This window comes from Zootoca vivipara, chromosome 10, assembly GCF_963506605.1.
Source record: "Zootoca vivipara chromosome 10, rZooViv1.1, whole genome shotgun sequence".
NCBI classification, from domain to species: domain Eukaryota; kingdom Metazoa; phylum Chordata; class Lepidosauria; order Squamata; family Lacertidae; genus Zootoca; species Zootoca vivipara.
This window is the reverse complement of record NC_083285.1, coordinates 25,978,271-25,995,624: the sequence shown is the minus strand read 5'-3', so window position 1 is coordinate 25,995,624 and position 17,354 is coordinate 25,978,271. Positions and strand designations below refer to the sequence as shown.

At 41.1% G+C, this 17,354-nt stretch overlaps 1 protein-coding gene across 5 annotated transcripts in view; it reads right to left on the bottom strand.

The window, feature by feature from the left end:
* The window catches only part of MON2 (MON2 homolog, regulator of endosome-to-Golgi trafficking), a 54,770-nt gene extending 37,416 nt beyond the window's left edge, over positions 1 to 17,354 (bottom strand). For 3 of the 5 annotated variants that reach the window (XM_035126856.2, XM_035126857.2, XM_035126858.2), the window contains exons 1-6: positions 16,996 to 17,353; positions 11,377 to 11,440; positions 4,493 to 4,620; positions 2,982 to 3,113; positions 1,814 to 1,943; positions 1,006 to 1,103 (exon numbers count right to left, since the gene is read on the bottom strand). In XM_035126856.2, coding sequence (XP_034982747.1) covers positions 1,006 to 1,103; positions 1,814 to 1,943; positions 2,982 to 3,113; positions 4,493 to 4,620; positions 11,377 to 11,440; positions 16,996 to 17,106 — 663 coding nt within the window. In that variant the 5' untranslated portion in view covers positions 17,107 to 17,353. Of the gene's footprint in view, positions 1 to 1,005; positions 1,104 to 1,813; positions 1,944 to 2,981; positions 3,114 to 4,492; positions 4,621 to 11,376; positions 11,441 to 16,995 lie in introns of all 5 variants that reach the window. The other 2 variants (XM_035126854.2, XM_035126855.2) reach the window with 1 other exon arrangement.

The window sequence follows — 17,354 nt, the reverse complement described above, 5'->3', positions numbered from 1 at the left end:
AACCAACAACACTCTTGTACTTTTATTCTCAGGAATCAGCCTGGAAACTCCCCCCCCCCGTTTTTCACCCAGTCTGTACTTTGCCATGTAATTAACCATATGGAATTTTTAGACATACCATCAAACCATACTCTGGTATTAACATGTCTGAGTTTCAGTCACTCCTTCCTTGTTCACATACACAATCCTCTATATCCTTTCCTGGTTTGAGGCAAGCTACTATTTTGCCTAAAGCCCACTACAGTTTGTGATTGCCTTGCAAATTGAGTATAAAAACAAGACCTGTTCTTCATTTTTACCCTATTATTCAGAGAAAGGCAAATCATAGTTCAGATGATGTTGAATTGTAGTTTGCCTTAAATCGGGAAAGGAGGTACAGTGCGGGGGGGGGGAGTATTTGATCCCCTGCTAAATTTGCCCATTTGCCCTCTGACGAAGAAATGACCAGTCCATAATTTTAATGATAGGTTTTTTGTAGCTGTGAGAGACAGAATAACAACAGGAAAATCCCGCACTGTAAGTGCTGAATGCAAGCCCGTTTTTTGCCAGTCTCCATGATTTTGCATTGCATTAGAACCAGCATTACATCAGAACCATCCAATTGTTAAGAAATTGCATTTGCCTTTAATTTCATTATTCTGTCCAGCAATTTAAATCCACCAGTTAGATAGTACTGTTTCTTTTTAAGCTTCTGAAAACATTGAGAATATCCTGACTTTTATCCATGCTAAACACATCCAAGGCTCCTCAGTACATTGAGCTCTATAGCTTCTAGAGATGAGCTGAAGAATTATGTCCAGCATACTATGCATTTCTTCCATAATATTAAGAATGCTCTGTGTATGTTAAACTTTTCTCTCTCTTCAAAATACTTCTATCATATTATCTCTCAAACCAAAAGCAAGTAACAAATGACTATTGACTGATCTCAGAAGCTTAACTTTGTACGTAAATTAGATTGTATATAATAAAAAGAATAAGAAGAATTCAAGCAAGTTTCAATACCTGAAAAAGCATATATGCATCTTTAGCACATGGTTTCAAGGTGCTGACAGATCTTCTGTTACTGTTTCCTTGAATTCCTATTGGTTGCTCTATAATATCTGTACAAAACACAGATCCAGTTCAGAAACACAATGTTAAGAAAAAATGCATGGCTGTTCAATTTTATTTATATTAACTAAGGCTGATGCAGCAACTTGGGGGTTTTAGCAGATGCTTGTGGTCAACACCAACCTTCTCCCAAAAGGTTGCTCTCTCTCTCTCTCTCTCTCCCCCCCTCTTGCTACTGCCGGGTAGAACAGAGTTGCATTTACACTAGTTACTTTTCAAAGGCATGTAGTAGAGAACTGGCAATCAAGAAGCACATTTCACCAACTAAACACAAGGTAAAAAGCATGACTTGTTATTACTGAGCAGCCTGCCAATTCAAAGCCTACATCAAAAAGCTTCATTTAAAAATCACATGGTGTAACACATGAACAATTTGGTATCCACGCTTCAAAAACCACCCTTCCTTTATCAATTACACTTTCCAAATTAACAGAGTGCTGAATTTTGACCTGGACTGGGCTGAAATCTCCACTCATCTCAGCATACCCTATGCAGGATTGCTGTGATGATAAAATGGGATAATCTTTGACCTGGCCCTCCAAATTCCTCAGAGGAAGTGCTATACACTAATCTATTTCCCTTTAGAATCAGGGTACTGCTATATTGGGCTCCTCCTACTTATAGCAAAACCGACTTTTGCTATAACTCCAAATAGTTATTGTTATGTAATATATTAATTGCAGTACAAACACATACCCACCTTTATAGTGTTCATCCTCAGCAACGACTCTTTCGAAAACAACAGTAACTACTTGCCGTACTGTGGCTGCTGCAGTATTATTTGTGATATTGTCTTTTGTGAAGTGCAACCGAAAGCAAAGGACAATTGCCTTTAAAAAAAATAAACAGTACTCATTACACAACCCAAATAATAACCAAAGCTAAGATGTAGAAATTATAAGTTTCTAAAATATAATTAAGTTGAATTTAAAGATGAATAAGATTCCAGCATCCTAAAATGCATCTATCTTGGAAACTGGCTCCTCCTTCATGTTTCATCAAAAGCCTCTTCGCATGCGAAAAGAAAAATAATAATGTACAAGTAAGTCACACAACTGCTTCCAACACTTTCATGTCAAGAATGCCTCAAGGATGCCCCTCTGACTGTCATCCGTGTGCCAAGTATGAACAGCAACAATACAAAGAGACACTCTCAGGCAGCCTCACAACTGTGCAGCTCTCTTTTACTGCAAACTTGATAAAAACTAAGCACAATCCATAGCTGATATAACTTTTAATGGATGAGACTAAGAAGCTGCAGCATAATTTTGATCACTTTATAGTTTAACTCAACATTTTATTTTGCCAGCTTTAATACATTTAATACATTAATACATTGCCCAGAAACCTAATTCATAATCTAATTTAAGTGTAAAATGATCTTGAAAACTTTTTTGGCAAAAGCTCAGTGGAAGAACAAACATATTTTGGTCCTTTTCTGCCATGATGCCCACCTGAAGGATGACTCTCCTATTTGCCAGAAAAGGCAATTTGCCAATTGCAAAAGGGCCATCTTGGATTTCCCCGATTTTACTAATTTATCCACACTGATGAAACATCTAAATGATCCTTTTCCTAATATTGCTATTTGTGAATGCTATTGTTAAGGAAACATAGGAGACCATAGGTAACTCTCAGTCTTTTCCTGAGAAGAATTTCAAAGCTAAGGTATTACTTGAACATGCTTGTAGGGATTGTGTAAACAAGCCACGCTGGTGTGACATTTTTTCTGAATATTTCCTTTGGTGTACAGTGAAAGACAGCCTGTGAGACTTACTTGAGATTCACTGTGAAATTTTCAAGATCAGCTCATGTTTATTGGTTAACATATAATGAAATACCAAAAATTTGTATTATACAGTGCCTACCTTAGAAAGTGCTTCATCATGGACAACTGTATTGGTTGTTAACAATACAAGGACTGTCTGAAGAAGCTTGAGTTCTTCAAGGCTATTTTCCATCAGTTGCCAAAGCATATTGATAACATTTCCAGCAGCAACCTTGGGAAGAAAAACTGAGATGAGCTATTCGATGCCAAGACACTATGTGGGGGGAAATGACTATAGAAGTGTCAATCATTAATTCTATTGTACTTAATAAATATTAAAAATGATTTTTCACCCTGTAAAGATCTGCAGGGGATCACCTCAAGCAACATGTCCTCTTCTTTGACTGACCTTTTAAGAAGGCCCCAATCCACCTCTACTGGAAGCAGGGCTGCAACTCACTCAGCCTACCCAAGAAAGAAGTGGGGAAGGGAAAAGCTGCTACCACGTGGGAATAACAAAGCACTTTTGGAACTACTGAGCTTAAATAGCCCAGAGGCAGCAGTCATAGAGGAGTGGGAGACTGGCTTGCAGAAGAAAAAGCAAAGGCACACAATCTCTTAACCCTTCTTCCCCTGACAGCAGGGAGGGTCAGGGAACCCTGCTAATAGGCTTTCCTTCCAGCTCAACTCTTGAGGAGAGAATACCATGAGACTGGTTCACTGTGTGTGACCCTAGAGGGTCCCAAGGAGGGCAACTTGACCTGTCACTCCTCAAACTCAATAGCCCGGAGAAAGGAATACTAGGGTGCCATGGAGCTTAGAAGCTGGGGAGAATCAGCAAGTGTGATGGGACCAGCAGCAGTATTGGGTGAGGACTCAGCACTGTGCAAGACAAGTTAAGGTCACTGAAAAGAGAATTTCATTTGTGTGGTAATTTCATTCCCTGGGTGAGTGTTAAGTTGTATCAGCAGCCAAAGCCTCAAAAAGCTAAGCAGCTGGCCGTTTTGCATTATAAAGTGTAAGGCTTGGTGTAATTCTCCTGGGTGACTTGCATACACCTCCCCTTCCCCTCAGTTTTCAAGTTGCGTTACACCAACATCAATGTTAACACTAGCCAGAGAGACCTTAAACTACAGTTTGTGTACAAGCATTAACCATGACTCAAAATTGTGTCGTAGGTATATTTATATGTTTATGCTGCCTTTACGCTACCGGTAGCATAGTTCAGCACACATGACTCATCCCCTACCAATTCCACTTTATCCTCACAACAAGCCTGTAGAGTAGGTGAGAGTTGGCAAATGGTTCAAAAATGTTCAGAGAGCTTCATGGCTGAGTGAGTCTCCTCTAACCTCAACACTCAACATACTACACACCATGCTAACTCTCATAAACTCTAAATACATTTCATCTGAAAATAAAACTGAAGGGGAATGCTCCTGCAAGAAGCTACCTTTAATAATCCCTCTGGGGTAGTGTTACATCTACACTGATCCTAAAGGCTATGCCTAGTCAGTTATCTATTAGGATACTCAATTTTTAAAAATGATTCTTCAGCTATGTAAATTAGGCAATACTTCCATAACATTACTTGACTACCCCAAGTCTTACCTCTGAAACAACTTCATGAGACATGAGCCTTTGTATAGCTGCTAGACATAGCTGGGTGATCTTTGGTTCTTTTGTTCCACAACCCATTAGAAAAGGCTGAACCACTTCTGAGCTGTTCTCTTTCAAGGCTTTCAAATGGAGAAAAAATATATATACAATATCACAAGTCCGCAGCTATGATTAATAAAGAAAACCATCTGTTGAAAATTAATATAATTATAGTGGTATTTCTTCGAAAATATATACAAAAGAGATGGAAAGAGTTACAAATTCAGAACTTTTACTTTAATTTTATATCCACGGTAAGAACCTTTTGGATCTTCTGCTTGAATCTTCTTTCACCTGCCTGTTTGCACAGCATTTACCCCTTGCATTGACTTTGCTTTCCAAGCCTCTGAATTACACCATATACAATATTCTACTGACTCTCCTCTGTGCCCATTTTGTCATGGGCAAGATAGCTCTGTGATCCAACACAGCAGAAAATAACTCCTTATGTTCATTGCACGAGAATACAAACATCTGTACAGAGTACTATGGAACAGAAGACTCATTATTTCCTTTCCTTCAAAGAGCACGTCTCAATTGCAGCCTACTTGTTTCAACATAGACTTGCTCTATGTGACCACACTGCTTGTACAGTACAGTGGAACCTCGGTTTATGAACACCTCAGTTTATGAATTTTCGGTTTACGAACACCACGGACCCATCTGGAACGGATTAATTCACTTTCCATTACTTTCAATGGGAAAGTTCGCTTCAGTTTATGAATGCTTCAGTTTATGAACAGACTTCTGGAACCAATTACACCCATGCTTCGGGTTAAGTACGCTTCAGGTTGAGTACTCCGCGGACCCGTCTGGAACGGATTAATCCACTTTCCATTACTTTCAATGGGAAAGTTCGCTTCAGTTTATGAACGCTTCAGTTTAAGTACTCCGTGGACCGTCTGGAACAGACTAATCCACTTTCCATTACTTTCAATGGGAAAGTTCGCTTCAGTTTATGAACGCTTCAGTTTATGAACAGACTTCCGGAACCAATTGTGTTCATAAACCGAGGTACCACTGTATAGCAATATTTAATTTAATTGAAAAGTAGCCTAGTTTGCAAAATCATACATGTGCCAGGTTCTCAAAGATACCCATAGTGAGTCTATAGGAATTATAGTTTTAAATTATACATTGATATTAAACTCTATCTGGAATTTTATCCTTTGACAGTGAGTACAATACACAACTCTCAAAACTATAGCTACTGCAGAAGTATATACACTTCCGATTCCAAACACGGAAATTTTAAACCAGATTTTTGTCTTACAACTACGGTAAGCAGTATCCAGTATTTTGTCTTACACTTAGCCAGGGATGGGGTGGGGAGAGAGAGACTAGCTGAAGAAACTAATTAAAACAAGCATTTCTTATGCAAATAAGCAGAATTCAGCACTCAAAATTCACTTAAGTATACACACAGTGGGTATACCCTGACAGAAGTTTACCAATGTTCTGAGCTAGTAAAGAATGGGATCCATAAATTATGTTGTATGAAATGCATCTCTTTTCTAGAATCTTATTACTATAGGGTAATAGTCTATTTCTTGTGCAAGCACAAGGAAGTTTGATCCAGCAGGAAACATCTGCTCATGGGGGAGAAGGGGAAGTGGCTTTTGCCTACTTCCTCTCCCAAATCTGTTTTGAGGGTCCCTCAATCCTTCCAGTGGCATAGTAATGGAGGCCGGGAGGGTGTACTGCCCCGGGCGGCAGGCTGGACGGGGCTGACCACCTCCGATGGCTGCCGCAGCCACTGCCATCGAGGAGAAGCCCCGATGCAAGCGAGACTGCCTCACTCTGCGGCTTGCTCACGGGGTTTGCTGCGTCGCATGCCTCCTGTGCGCAGGTGCGTCACGCGCCGCATATGTTGTGACGTGTGCGCAATGGACACCCCGCCCCCTAGCGGGGTGCCTTCGGGTTTGCCGCTCTGGGCAGCCAGGCGGCTAGCTACGTTGCTGAATCCTCCAGAACAGTTTGGGGGAGGGTGTTAGGTCAATCAGGAAAATCAGGCCAAATTACCTCCTCCCTTCCATGAGCAGATGCATCTGCTGGTGCAACAGTGCAAAGAACACTGTACCCATAACCCATAACACTGAGAATTATATTAGGAATATCCAGCATACTGAGCTACAGAAACAATCCAAAGGGGCATCAGTTCTGTAATATCAGTGACACTACAGCAGATTAATTAGAAACAGTAACAGAGATATTGATGACCTTCGTGGTCCCTTCCAACTCTACAATACAAAATACCATTTCAAATCATATCAGAACTCAAGTACTTGAAACTGGTAAAGCCTAGAGAGAGTGAAAGGCCTCTAACTGTGTATGGTTTTTTAAAAAGAGAAATCTTGATTTGGTTTTCTAGGAAAATGTAAGTAGTGAAGGCATTTATATTAATGCACAGGTGTATCGTGTCTTAGAAGATTATTCACAGGTTTATCAAGGCTGCCATTAAACCTAAAAGCGTTAAGACCTTGTAAATAATGTTGAGTTTAAAGAGGAATTGTACAATGTAAATTAAAGTACTAGGATATAGATAAAAAGTACTAGTAAGCATTTCCAAGTGCTACTATTAGTGTTCTAGGCATATAATCTTTGAAGTCTAATTAGCTAATTATTCTCCCTAATTAGGGCAAAATGCATAATTCAGTTCAGTGGTAGAGCATCTGCTCTGCAATGGAGGTTTCAGAACAATTCCTGGCATTTCCAGGTAGGACTGGAAATGTCCCCTAGTCTGAAACCCCAAAGAGCCGTCAGTGTGGTACAGCGTCTGACTCAGTACAAAGTGGTTTCTGAGGTTCTATTATGTCATATAAATTCATACTGGGTGTGGGTGGAATTGCACTGTTGCTGTTTTCTAGGTTGCTTATGTCTTCTAAGACTAATCCCGATTTTTGTTACTAGTTGTAAATCTTGTCCATACTGATATTTGTGAGGCTGCAACTGTCTTCCATACACTAAATCACTGTATGCTATCTAGTTCTTTAAACAGATATGATGAGATGCTTCTGTCTCTTAGTGCAAGTTTGTTTGGATTATAGCTGACATTACCTGTCATAGCTTTCCCACTTATGTCAGCATTCATGATAGCAATGAAAACAAAAGAAAAATAAATTAAATAAAAGTGTTAAGGTGAAAAAATAGGGCAAGAACTATTCTAAAGTTATTATGCAACATGAGTGGATTTTAAGTAATACTAGCGTAATTATTCAAAATCAACTAATCTAAACAATAATAACTAATTGTAGTATCATTTTTGCTGCAACAGACCACCTGCCCCTGCCCTTCTGTTCTCATGTACTCTCAAGTACACAGAAGCAACTATAAATATTTTCTCTAGTGATACTAATGCTCAAGACTTGCTAGTGCAACATCACATTTAAAAGAATAATAACCAACAAGAGAAATATTTTTCTAACTTTAATTAGTTATTTAAGATACTGGTTGTGGACCAGTGAACAGGAGGAAATGGAATAGAAAAATAAAGCATTTTTCAAAGTCTATTGGTTCATAACAGTAATATGAGTGAATATAAGACTAATCAGATTGGGTAACTGGAATGAATATGGTAGCAGGTAATCAGGGTTCACTTCCAGGAAAGTGGGTATAGGTATCCTTGGTGACATCATACATTTTCCTCCAAAAAATCAAAATAATACAAAGTTCTTATAATACTACCACAATATTGGAGCAGGGTACTCATGGGAACAGTTAAATTTTTTAATGGACAAATTATTGGGAGGTGGGAGAGGAAAGTTGGTGAAAACTTTCCTGTTCTGGCAACTTCTTGTTGCACTTGGCAAATGGGGCTCATATATGGTAAACTCTTTTTATAGGTTTTTTTAATCTCCTGGGGCAATTCTTTATATTTTTTCATTATGGACTGTCTAATTCTGACTGTTGTTGACTGGGGTGGGTGGCTGACAGGGACTTGGGGACTCCAGCACAAGGGGATTTCTGCAGGCATTACCAAGATTGCTGCCCAGGGCTTCCAATCAGCAGCATACTTTCCAGGATGACAGAATAGAGAGGTGTGCTTGAAAGTGATTGCGAAAGTGATGCACAAGCCTCCTATTTTTGCATTGGCAACTACATCTCTACCTGCCCCATACATGACATCATCTGCCCCACATAAAGCATCAGATGTGGGGCAGGTGGTGAAAAATGTCTTGTGAGCCAAATTTCATGGAATGCCAAGTTTGACCAGCGGGCCAGACATTTTCTAGCCCTTGTTTAAGAAGTGGGTACAGGGTATCCAGATAAGCTCCTATTTAAGTACTAGTTGGAAGATCTTCAGAGCTACTTAGCTTTAGGAAGGGAAGTACACAATTTATATGAATTTTGTATGCTTTCAAATCACTGCCACTATTGCCATCAATACAAAATTATCTCTGACTCCTTACTGACACTCTTTCCAGTTGTCTTCACTTCCAGTTTCCAAAACATCATAAGAAGCAGTTTTAACATCTGTGAGATTTGGGGATATTTTACTCTCTCGATAGTTACAAGCAATTTATTAAATGGTATTTGGTTACCCTAAAATTCTACATTAAAAACATAGATCCATTCAGTAATTAATATAACTAAAGAAAGAAGGCTGAAACTGGCAATATTTCATTTACTGTCCATTAAATTTCACAGAATGAGTTGTGGGAGGAATGTTTTGGAGAAGTCCTCTCTATCACTTTTACTTCTCCAAACACACCCATGCAGCAACACATCCTTTTTTCCATATCACTAGCAATTTTGCTTCTTTGTTCTGCTGTTCAACTGGAGGGAGACATCAATTTTTACTTGGATGACCCATAAGACAGTTTGGAATTAGGAAAAAAGAGAGCAGACATGTGAATATTGGCTTAGTCTGAAGAAGCCATTTTCCTGTAGCATCTCTCTCATGAAACAGGGCACCTACCTAAAAATATCTAAAAAATGTTTGTCAAACTATAAGTTTTGGAGTACTTCAATAACAGTTAATATAGTAACACAATACATTGTTGTTGTTGTTGTTATTTGTATAATGCAAATAGCAGTAAAAATACAGTGGTACCTCGAGTTACAAATGCCTCAGGTTACAAACGCTTCAGGTTACAAACTCTGCTAACCTGGAAGAGTTACCTCGAGTTGAGAACTTTGCCCCAGGATGAGAATGGAAATTGTGTGCCAGCGACGCACCATTAGCAAAAGCACGCCTCTAGTTAAGAACAGTTTCAGGTTAAGAACAGACCTCTGGAACGAATTAAGTTCGTAACTAGAGGTACCACTGTACATACAACACAATAAAGAACAGGGGTTATGCAACCCAAAATAATCTATGGGCCACCACAAATGATATACCCACAACCCCAGAAGAGTGTCCTTTACAGGATGATATTGAATTGCATCCAGTCCTGTGCTTTGTTTGGGCACAGGACAGGGTGCTAACTTATACCAATAATAGCTAAAACACACAAAAAAGCAGGGTGTGCACCCTGTATTAAGCTTGGGGTCACCCCAGATCATACAACCAAACTCCAGGAGCGTGTTTCTACATATTCTGGCAAATAGTGTACTCAGGGTCATCATGACACCTATGGGGCTGCCCCAACGTAACTCAACATTTGTAGCAGGGCACACTCTTGATTTGGCATCCTTGGTTGAGAAGGGAGAAGATAAACTGGGGTGTGGGGTGGGGCAGTGCGTTCTTATTGATTTTTAGAGATACAGAATTCTAAAACTGCAGGAGTGGAGGACCTATTAAAATGGTCAACTCCTGGAGACTAATGGATCCAAATGGTTTTCCAGAGGGCTTCAGGGAACTTTCCAATTGGCAAGGTTGGCTCTTCTGCCAAACACGGAGGTTACATGGGAGTCTGAACACCCTTTCCCGATGGGCAAAGTAAGCAAAGCTCTGTGTTATGCTCTAGGGTGAGAACTATTAAGCGAGTGAGCAGGTGGGGGGAAATCACAGCGAATGTGCTCAGGTCAGACTCTATTCAGTAGCTGTGAAGGTGGCAAAGTAAGCTTACTCCTCTGCCGCCTCTGTGCCCCCGTTTTGTCATCCAGTGCAGTTGCTCTGGGTGGCTGAGGCCTATTACCTGTGGGCCTAGGCACATGGTAGAGCCTGTGACTGTTTGCAAGGCATTATGAGGATAAAATCACTTGCATCCACTGGAACTTGGACTCCAGTTTTAGAGCAGGCAATACTGGAGCACTTATTTGTCGGATGTTGTTGGACAGGTTTCAGTTGCTGCAGCCTGAGGGTGTGGACAGAGCATTTGGTAAGGTTTGTAAAACAACTTTTGGATCCTTGCCCCTCTTCATTTACAAAATTGGGCAGGGAGGGGTCAGCTGTTTGAGCTAGGAAGGTAATTAATGCTTTCTTACAAGAGGGAATAGATGCATTTGCATGGCATGCCACTGGCTTCACATTGTGGAGTGGCACAACCCTCTATACCCAGTTCAAATCAAATGCTAAACTGGGAATCATAGTTTGCTGCTCCCAGTCACATGAGGGGTGGGGATAATGAGGTGGAATCCTAAAGAACGTAAACAGGTGCTTGCTGTGTAAACTTTCCCTGAACTTGGACCTGGAAATCAGTGAGGATTCAAACAGGATTTTCAGATACCAAAGACTATACCAGAATTTTGATAACTATATATATTTCACCTGCGTTGATTAAAAATTGAACTAGCACACTGTCATAACTTTTATTGAAAACTCATATACTATTATTATCTTCATGTTCTAAAAGCACTGAAGATATTCAACACCAAATCACGCACAAAGCTTTTATTTAAAGAGACTTAAAATAAATTTTCTGATTGGATTTTTGGTGTTTGCAAACATTTACCTGACAAGACATCAGTGTTTCGTGCAGCTATCGTTTTTACTTTTATTATTCCTGACTCAGCAGCCTGTAAAGGAAAGACAATAGATTATTACTTTATTAATTTTTTCTTAGAAGCATTTTACCCTATTCTTCAGCTGAAATGGATCCCACAGTGGCTTACTAAAATCAGTAGTAAGTCATCGCTGACCTCAGGCTTACAATCTAAAAGCCACTTCTCAAATTGTACTATATGAAAGCAATTCTTCATTTAACAGAAGTGAAATTAAAGTTGTTATGTCTGCAAAATCTTGAGGCAGAAATTGCTTCCTAGGAAAACATTTCAATGCCCCAGAATGTGATGTATTAACAATTGAGTCTCATTACACCTCCCACCTCCACCTTAAGACCTTCACATCGTTATCTCTTATTATTTGCAAATTTTCTCACTTTTTCTCACTTTCTCACTATGATGGCGCTGTGGGTTAAACCACAGAACCTAGGGCTTGCTGATCAGAAGGTTGGCGGTTCGAGTCCCCATGACGGGGTGAGCTCCCGTTGCTCGGTCCCAGCTCCTGCCAACCTAGCAGTTCGAAAGCACGTCAAAGTGCAAGTAGATAAATAGGTACCGCTCCAGCGGGAAGGTAAACGGCGTTTCTGTGCGCTGCTCTGGTTTGCCAGAAGTGCGGCTTTGTCATGCTGACCACATGACCTGGAAGCTGTACGCCGGCTCCCTCGGCCAATAACGCGAGATGAGCGCCACAACCCCAGAGTCGGTCACGATTGGTCCTAATGGTCAGGCAGGGGTCCCTTTACCTTTACCTTTTATGATATACCCAAGTGCGCTCAAAAAACCCCTAATTTAAAAAACCAGTTGATGTTGGCATGTAAGTTGCTTAAAGGAGAAACATAATAAATACACAATTTCTAAGAACATCCCATGGGAACCCAAACTATTTTTCCCGATCTCATTCAAGTTTCACACACAATATCCAAAGGCATTCAGAGAGGTAGACATGAATGTGAAACTTGTCTGTATATACAGATATGTGCATGCACCAATCAACACAGTCTATATTTCCAACCACTCCCTTATACACAGATTAGATGCCAACTAAACCTAATACACGGGTACCTAGGTGGCGCTGTGGGTTAAACCACAGAGTCTAGGGCTTGCTGATCGCAAGGTCGGCGGTTCGAATCCCTGCAACGGGGTGAGCTCCCGTTGCTCGGTCCCAGCTCCTGCCCACCTAGCAGTTCGAAAGCACATCAAAATGCAAGTAGATAAATAGGGACCGCTCCGGCGGGAAGGTAAATGGCGTTTCCGTGCGCTGTTCTGGTTCGCCAGAAGCAGCTTTGTCATGCAGGCTACGTGACCCAGAAGCTGTCTGCGGACAAACGCCGGCTCCCTCGGCCTATAGAGCGAGATGAGCGGCGCAACCCCGGAGTCGGACACGACTGGACCTGATGGTCTGGGGCCCCTTTACCCTTTAACTTTTAAACCTAATACACAACACTCTTGCTAACTCAGCAGAAAATCCAACAAGGGCACTGTAACCAAAAAGATGTTAAAACATTCTCGACTCAGCTGAAATGTTAACTAGAATGCCACAATGTTCTACTTTATGTATTCCCTAACAAAGTTCTTCTACAAAAAAAAAGTTAAATGAAGCCATGGTTGCAAGATTTTATAGATCAATTGCCATCAAAAGTAAGTCCCACTGAGTTTAATAGAAGTTAAGTGTGTATAGAACTGCATTATCAGCAAATTAATAAAATATTTAATCACTCTGTTTTTCCAAAGAGAAAACAGATACCAGAGTATTTTGTGTACCGTATGTGAAAGGAGGTACACTTGCTGTGTGAACTGGCAATTTCATTTAATCATTTTCGTAACATCATTTGCAATGTTTAAAACAGCTACATAAAAACCAACAATCAGAAGAAGGGAGAAACAAACATGAATATTAAAGGGACCAGGAGGGGGAAGGTGAGAGAATAAAGTATACAACTAACTTTGAATTATTGACATATATATTTACATATGTTTTACAGTGCAGCTCTTTCAATAAGTGAAGTTAGTACATTTTAAGGACTAGTGTAGAGCTGAAAAATTCAAAGACCTTTTTAGTATTCCTATTAGCTTGCTAAATATTTTACCTCACCAGTGCCTGTGCTCCTAAATAGCAGATAACTTCGCCTCAGCAGTAACCTGAACCTTCTGTAAACCTGCAATCCTAGTTCAGAATCTTGAAACTGCTGACTCAGCTGAAAAGGCAGTGCTACTCAAAATTGTCAGCTTATGCTGACGGACTCTAAATGAAAGCAGGAGCAGAGTTGTGGAGGACTAACAGTCAGCCATATCAAGTACGTGTAATTGCTAAAGCTACCTTGCTGAGGACAAGGAAATAAATGGCCTTAAACCACTTTTAAAAGAGTGACACGTTCTTTACTAGCTTCTCACAGGAAAAATGTTCCCAAATATATTTGGTATAGAATCCAAGGATGATAGCATAACCTTGTTCCTATTTCATGGACAGTTACAGGGGCAAAATAAAAAGCCACACAAAGTAGGTTTTATATCAAAAGAGTAACCACCATAGTATTACTCAGCATACAGATATAGCCTGGCTTTGTCCAGCACATGTATTAGTGGTACATGGCACAAAGACTCCATTAACCACAGGCCCTGGCTTCACTGGCTATCTGCAAGATCACGCTGAACATATGATTGTACTTTTAAATACCATATATCCCTTCTAATCATAAAGTTTTCATAGTCATGCTTGAAAACAGATTGACATTGGAAATTAAATGTGTATAAACTGAAATTCAACACAAACAGGTTTTCCATTTATAGTCTATCCCTATAATTTTATTAATGTTGTGTTCTTAACAATTTGTAGTCAAGACCATTAAACATTTAATCTGAGCCCCCAAAATCTGCTCTGGAGGGTGAACCTGGATCATCTGGTAATAAGCCCCAATGCGTTCAGCGACAACAGATGTGCAATGGACTGCACTGTTAGTGGATATAAGGCATTACAAGCTACATAAAATGAAGCATTATAGCTATACACCTGCCAAATTATGTGCTGTTGGAATGATAGTGAAAATACTAAAAAAAACTGCTTTGTTTTCATGTACACAATTCACTAGTGGGTTAAAAAATGGTTAATGTTCCTTGTGCAAAGAGTACCATGCAGTTCAATGCTAGTTTAGAAACGAGACATGTAGTACAGGCTAACAAAGAACAAAGGTTATTTTATATCCTGCCTCCCCCAAATGCTTGTCTTCTCAAATTCTTTAAATTGTGAATATATCCTACAAAAAAGGAAAGAATAATAGGAGGGTCTAACTTTAGCATTTTAAAATAGTGTATTTACCGAGCAGTTCACTTTCCGTTAGCCCTGATATTCTAAAATATTGCATCATGCATACACTACTGCATACTGTAGAGTTGTAACATTTTATGGAAACTAGAGGAAAATTCTGTGATTAGAACTATGATTCTCAAATTTCGTTCTTAAAACTTTGAAGACTTACTACTCAAATCTGCCTTAAGGAAAGTCAAATCTTCCATCAAATCAAGCAATCATTTCTCTCCTACTCACATCCTTCAGTGCTAAGATGCTACCTACTACTACCTACTACTTACTTTGCCACCAACTTGGCAAATCTACAAACCTGATGCATGACTTACATGATGAGTTACACCCAATTGTTCTGGACTGTTTGCATGGAGGGCTTTGACTAAAGCTCTAATGGTCCCCCCCCCCAAGATCTATTATTATTAATCATCATCACCACCACCACCACCCATCTGGAAGTCAAACATTAAAAACTTCCTGATACAGGGCTGCCTTCAGATGTCTTCGAAAACTTGTGTAGTTCTTTATCTTTTTGACACCTGATGGGAGGGCATTCCACAGGGAGGGTGCCACTGCCAAGAAGGCCCTCTGCCTGGCTTCCTTTGCAGTGATGGAACCGCCAGAAGGCCCTTGGAGGTGGACCTCAGTGCCTGGGCTGAACAATGTGGGTGGAGATGCTCCTTCAGGTATACAATACCATTATGTTTACAATACCGTTATTCCCCCCCCCCCCGTCAAAAAATCCTTTCATGGGAATATACTTTAATTGGCATCTTCGTTTGTGTCCTAAAGGTTGAAGCTATGGCTTTTCACCCTAGAACACTTTTAGTATCAACACGGTCCGCACTATACAACAGAACACCCTTTGCTCCCCATTTTAATCTAGGCACAGTGCAACAAATCTATAACAAAGTACAACAAAACATTAGAACCTCAGGTAAGCACATTAAAGAGGTCGTTTTATATAAAATTATATTTTTTTACTTTCCCCATATCCGCCTTATGGAACGCAATGCTGGCAGCATGCAATTCTCTTTCAAGTCATTAAAAACATCACTACAGTCTTAGCTTATTGATTTCAACAATTGAGCTCCTGAATTTTTACAGGAGCAAATATCATTACACAGAGACGGGAACCTCAGGCTTGGGAGGCAACTGCAGCCCTCTAGATGTCTCTGTAGTAGGCTCATTCCCCAAGCCATGCTCCTTACCAGCCCTCCTTAAATGCTTATGACTGGCTAGAACGTGGTCTGATAATACTCTGATGATAATATCAGCTGGATGGACAATAACAGCAGTCCTCAAGCACCACCCTCTGAAAACAACCATCTAAGTAGGACCAGAACCACCACAAAGCAGTGCCACCCACACCTAACTCATATTATTATCAGTAACGATTCTCACCTTCGGCATTAAGTATTTCACTCTTCAATTTTTTTTAACTTTGCTTGATTTACTTAGTTTTAAGATATTAAACAGGGCACGGTTCTCAGAGCTCAAGTTCTTAAAATTCTGAAGTCCTGATCAAAGTTTGAAGATGCACATATTCAAACCATCAACTACACCCCTTCGCAAGTGGGACAAGACAGCAATGTGATACGCACATGGGTGCAGTTCCAAGTGCCACTTTCAAATTTAATATACAACGGAAACCTGCTTACCTATCGGTGGCAAAACAGGAACAGCTTGCAAATTAGTTTGGGTAATGCAATCCTCGTTGATTACCTAAACAGTTGCAACCACCAGTCGGTGCCTTGAAGCCTACTACTATTCAAAGCCACCTGTCTCCAAACAAGGGCCTCCAAGTTATCATAACAGATGATAAGCAGGCTTTTGCCTATCTTTTGAGCGGTATCGATTGCCTCCCCCTGCAAAAAAGGGCACCATTGCTAAGCCTAAGAAATGTACACTTAAAAAGTTCGCCCACTAGAGAGACTGAAGTCTGGAAAGAGTGAGGTGCCACCGGGAACTGCTTGTTACAAGAAAGTGCTGTAAGCGGACCACGGTGGCCAAGCGGTGCAGACGTTTGCAGTGTAAACGCAGCCACCCGACTCGGTTCCACTCCGGGATTTGGGTTTCAGTTCTCAGCGGGGGTGGGTGGAGAGGAAAGGCCTCGGAGAGACCCCACGTACCTCTTGCTAAAGCAGGCCGGGGAAAAGCCACACGACACAAGAAATACACACAAACACTGACACGCCCCCCCAGCCCCAGCCCCACCCCGATCCGAGACAGTCCAGTTCCCCCCTCCCCCCAAAAAAACCAAACACCTCACCTCCTTGACGGGAGGAAATTTCTTCCGACACTCCAGGCTCAGGGCCCGCAGGTCGCCCTGCATGTTTTCCAGCAGTTTCTTCACGGCCTCGGGGCTACTCGTCCCGGCCATGGCTCCTCCGCCGTGTGGGGAAGGCAGCGACGCGAGGCCGGCAAGGGACAGGCCCGGCCGAGCCAGCGTCGCCGTCTGAATGTGGCGGCGCTCGCGGAGGCCGACAAGTCCCGGGCGGAGCCACAGGCAAAAGCAGCAGCAGCACCACCAGCAGCCGCCTCAGCCTCCAAGGCCGGCCCCGCCGCGTCCACGTCCGCTCCCGCTCCCACAATGCCGGGCGCCGCCGCCGCACGTCAGCCGCTTCCGTA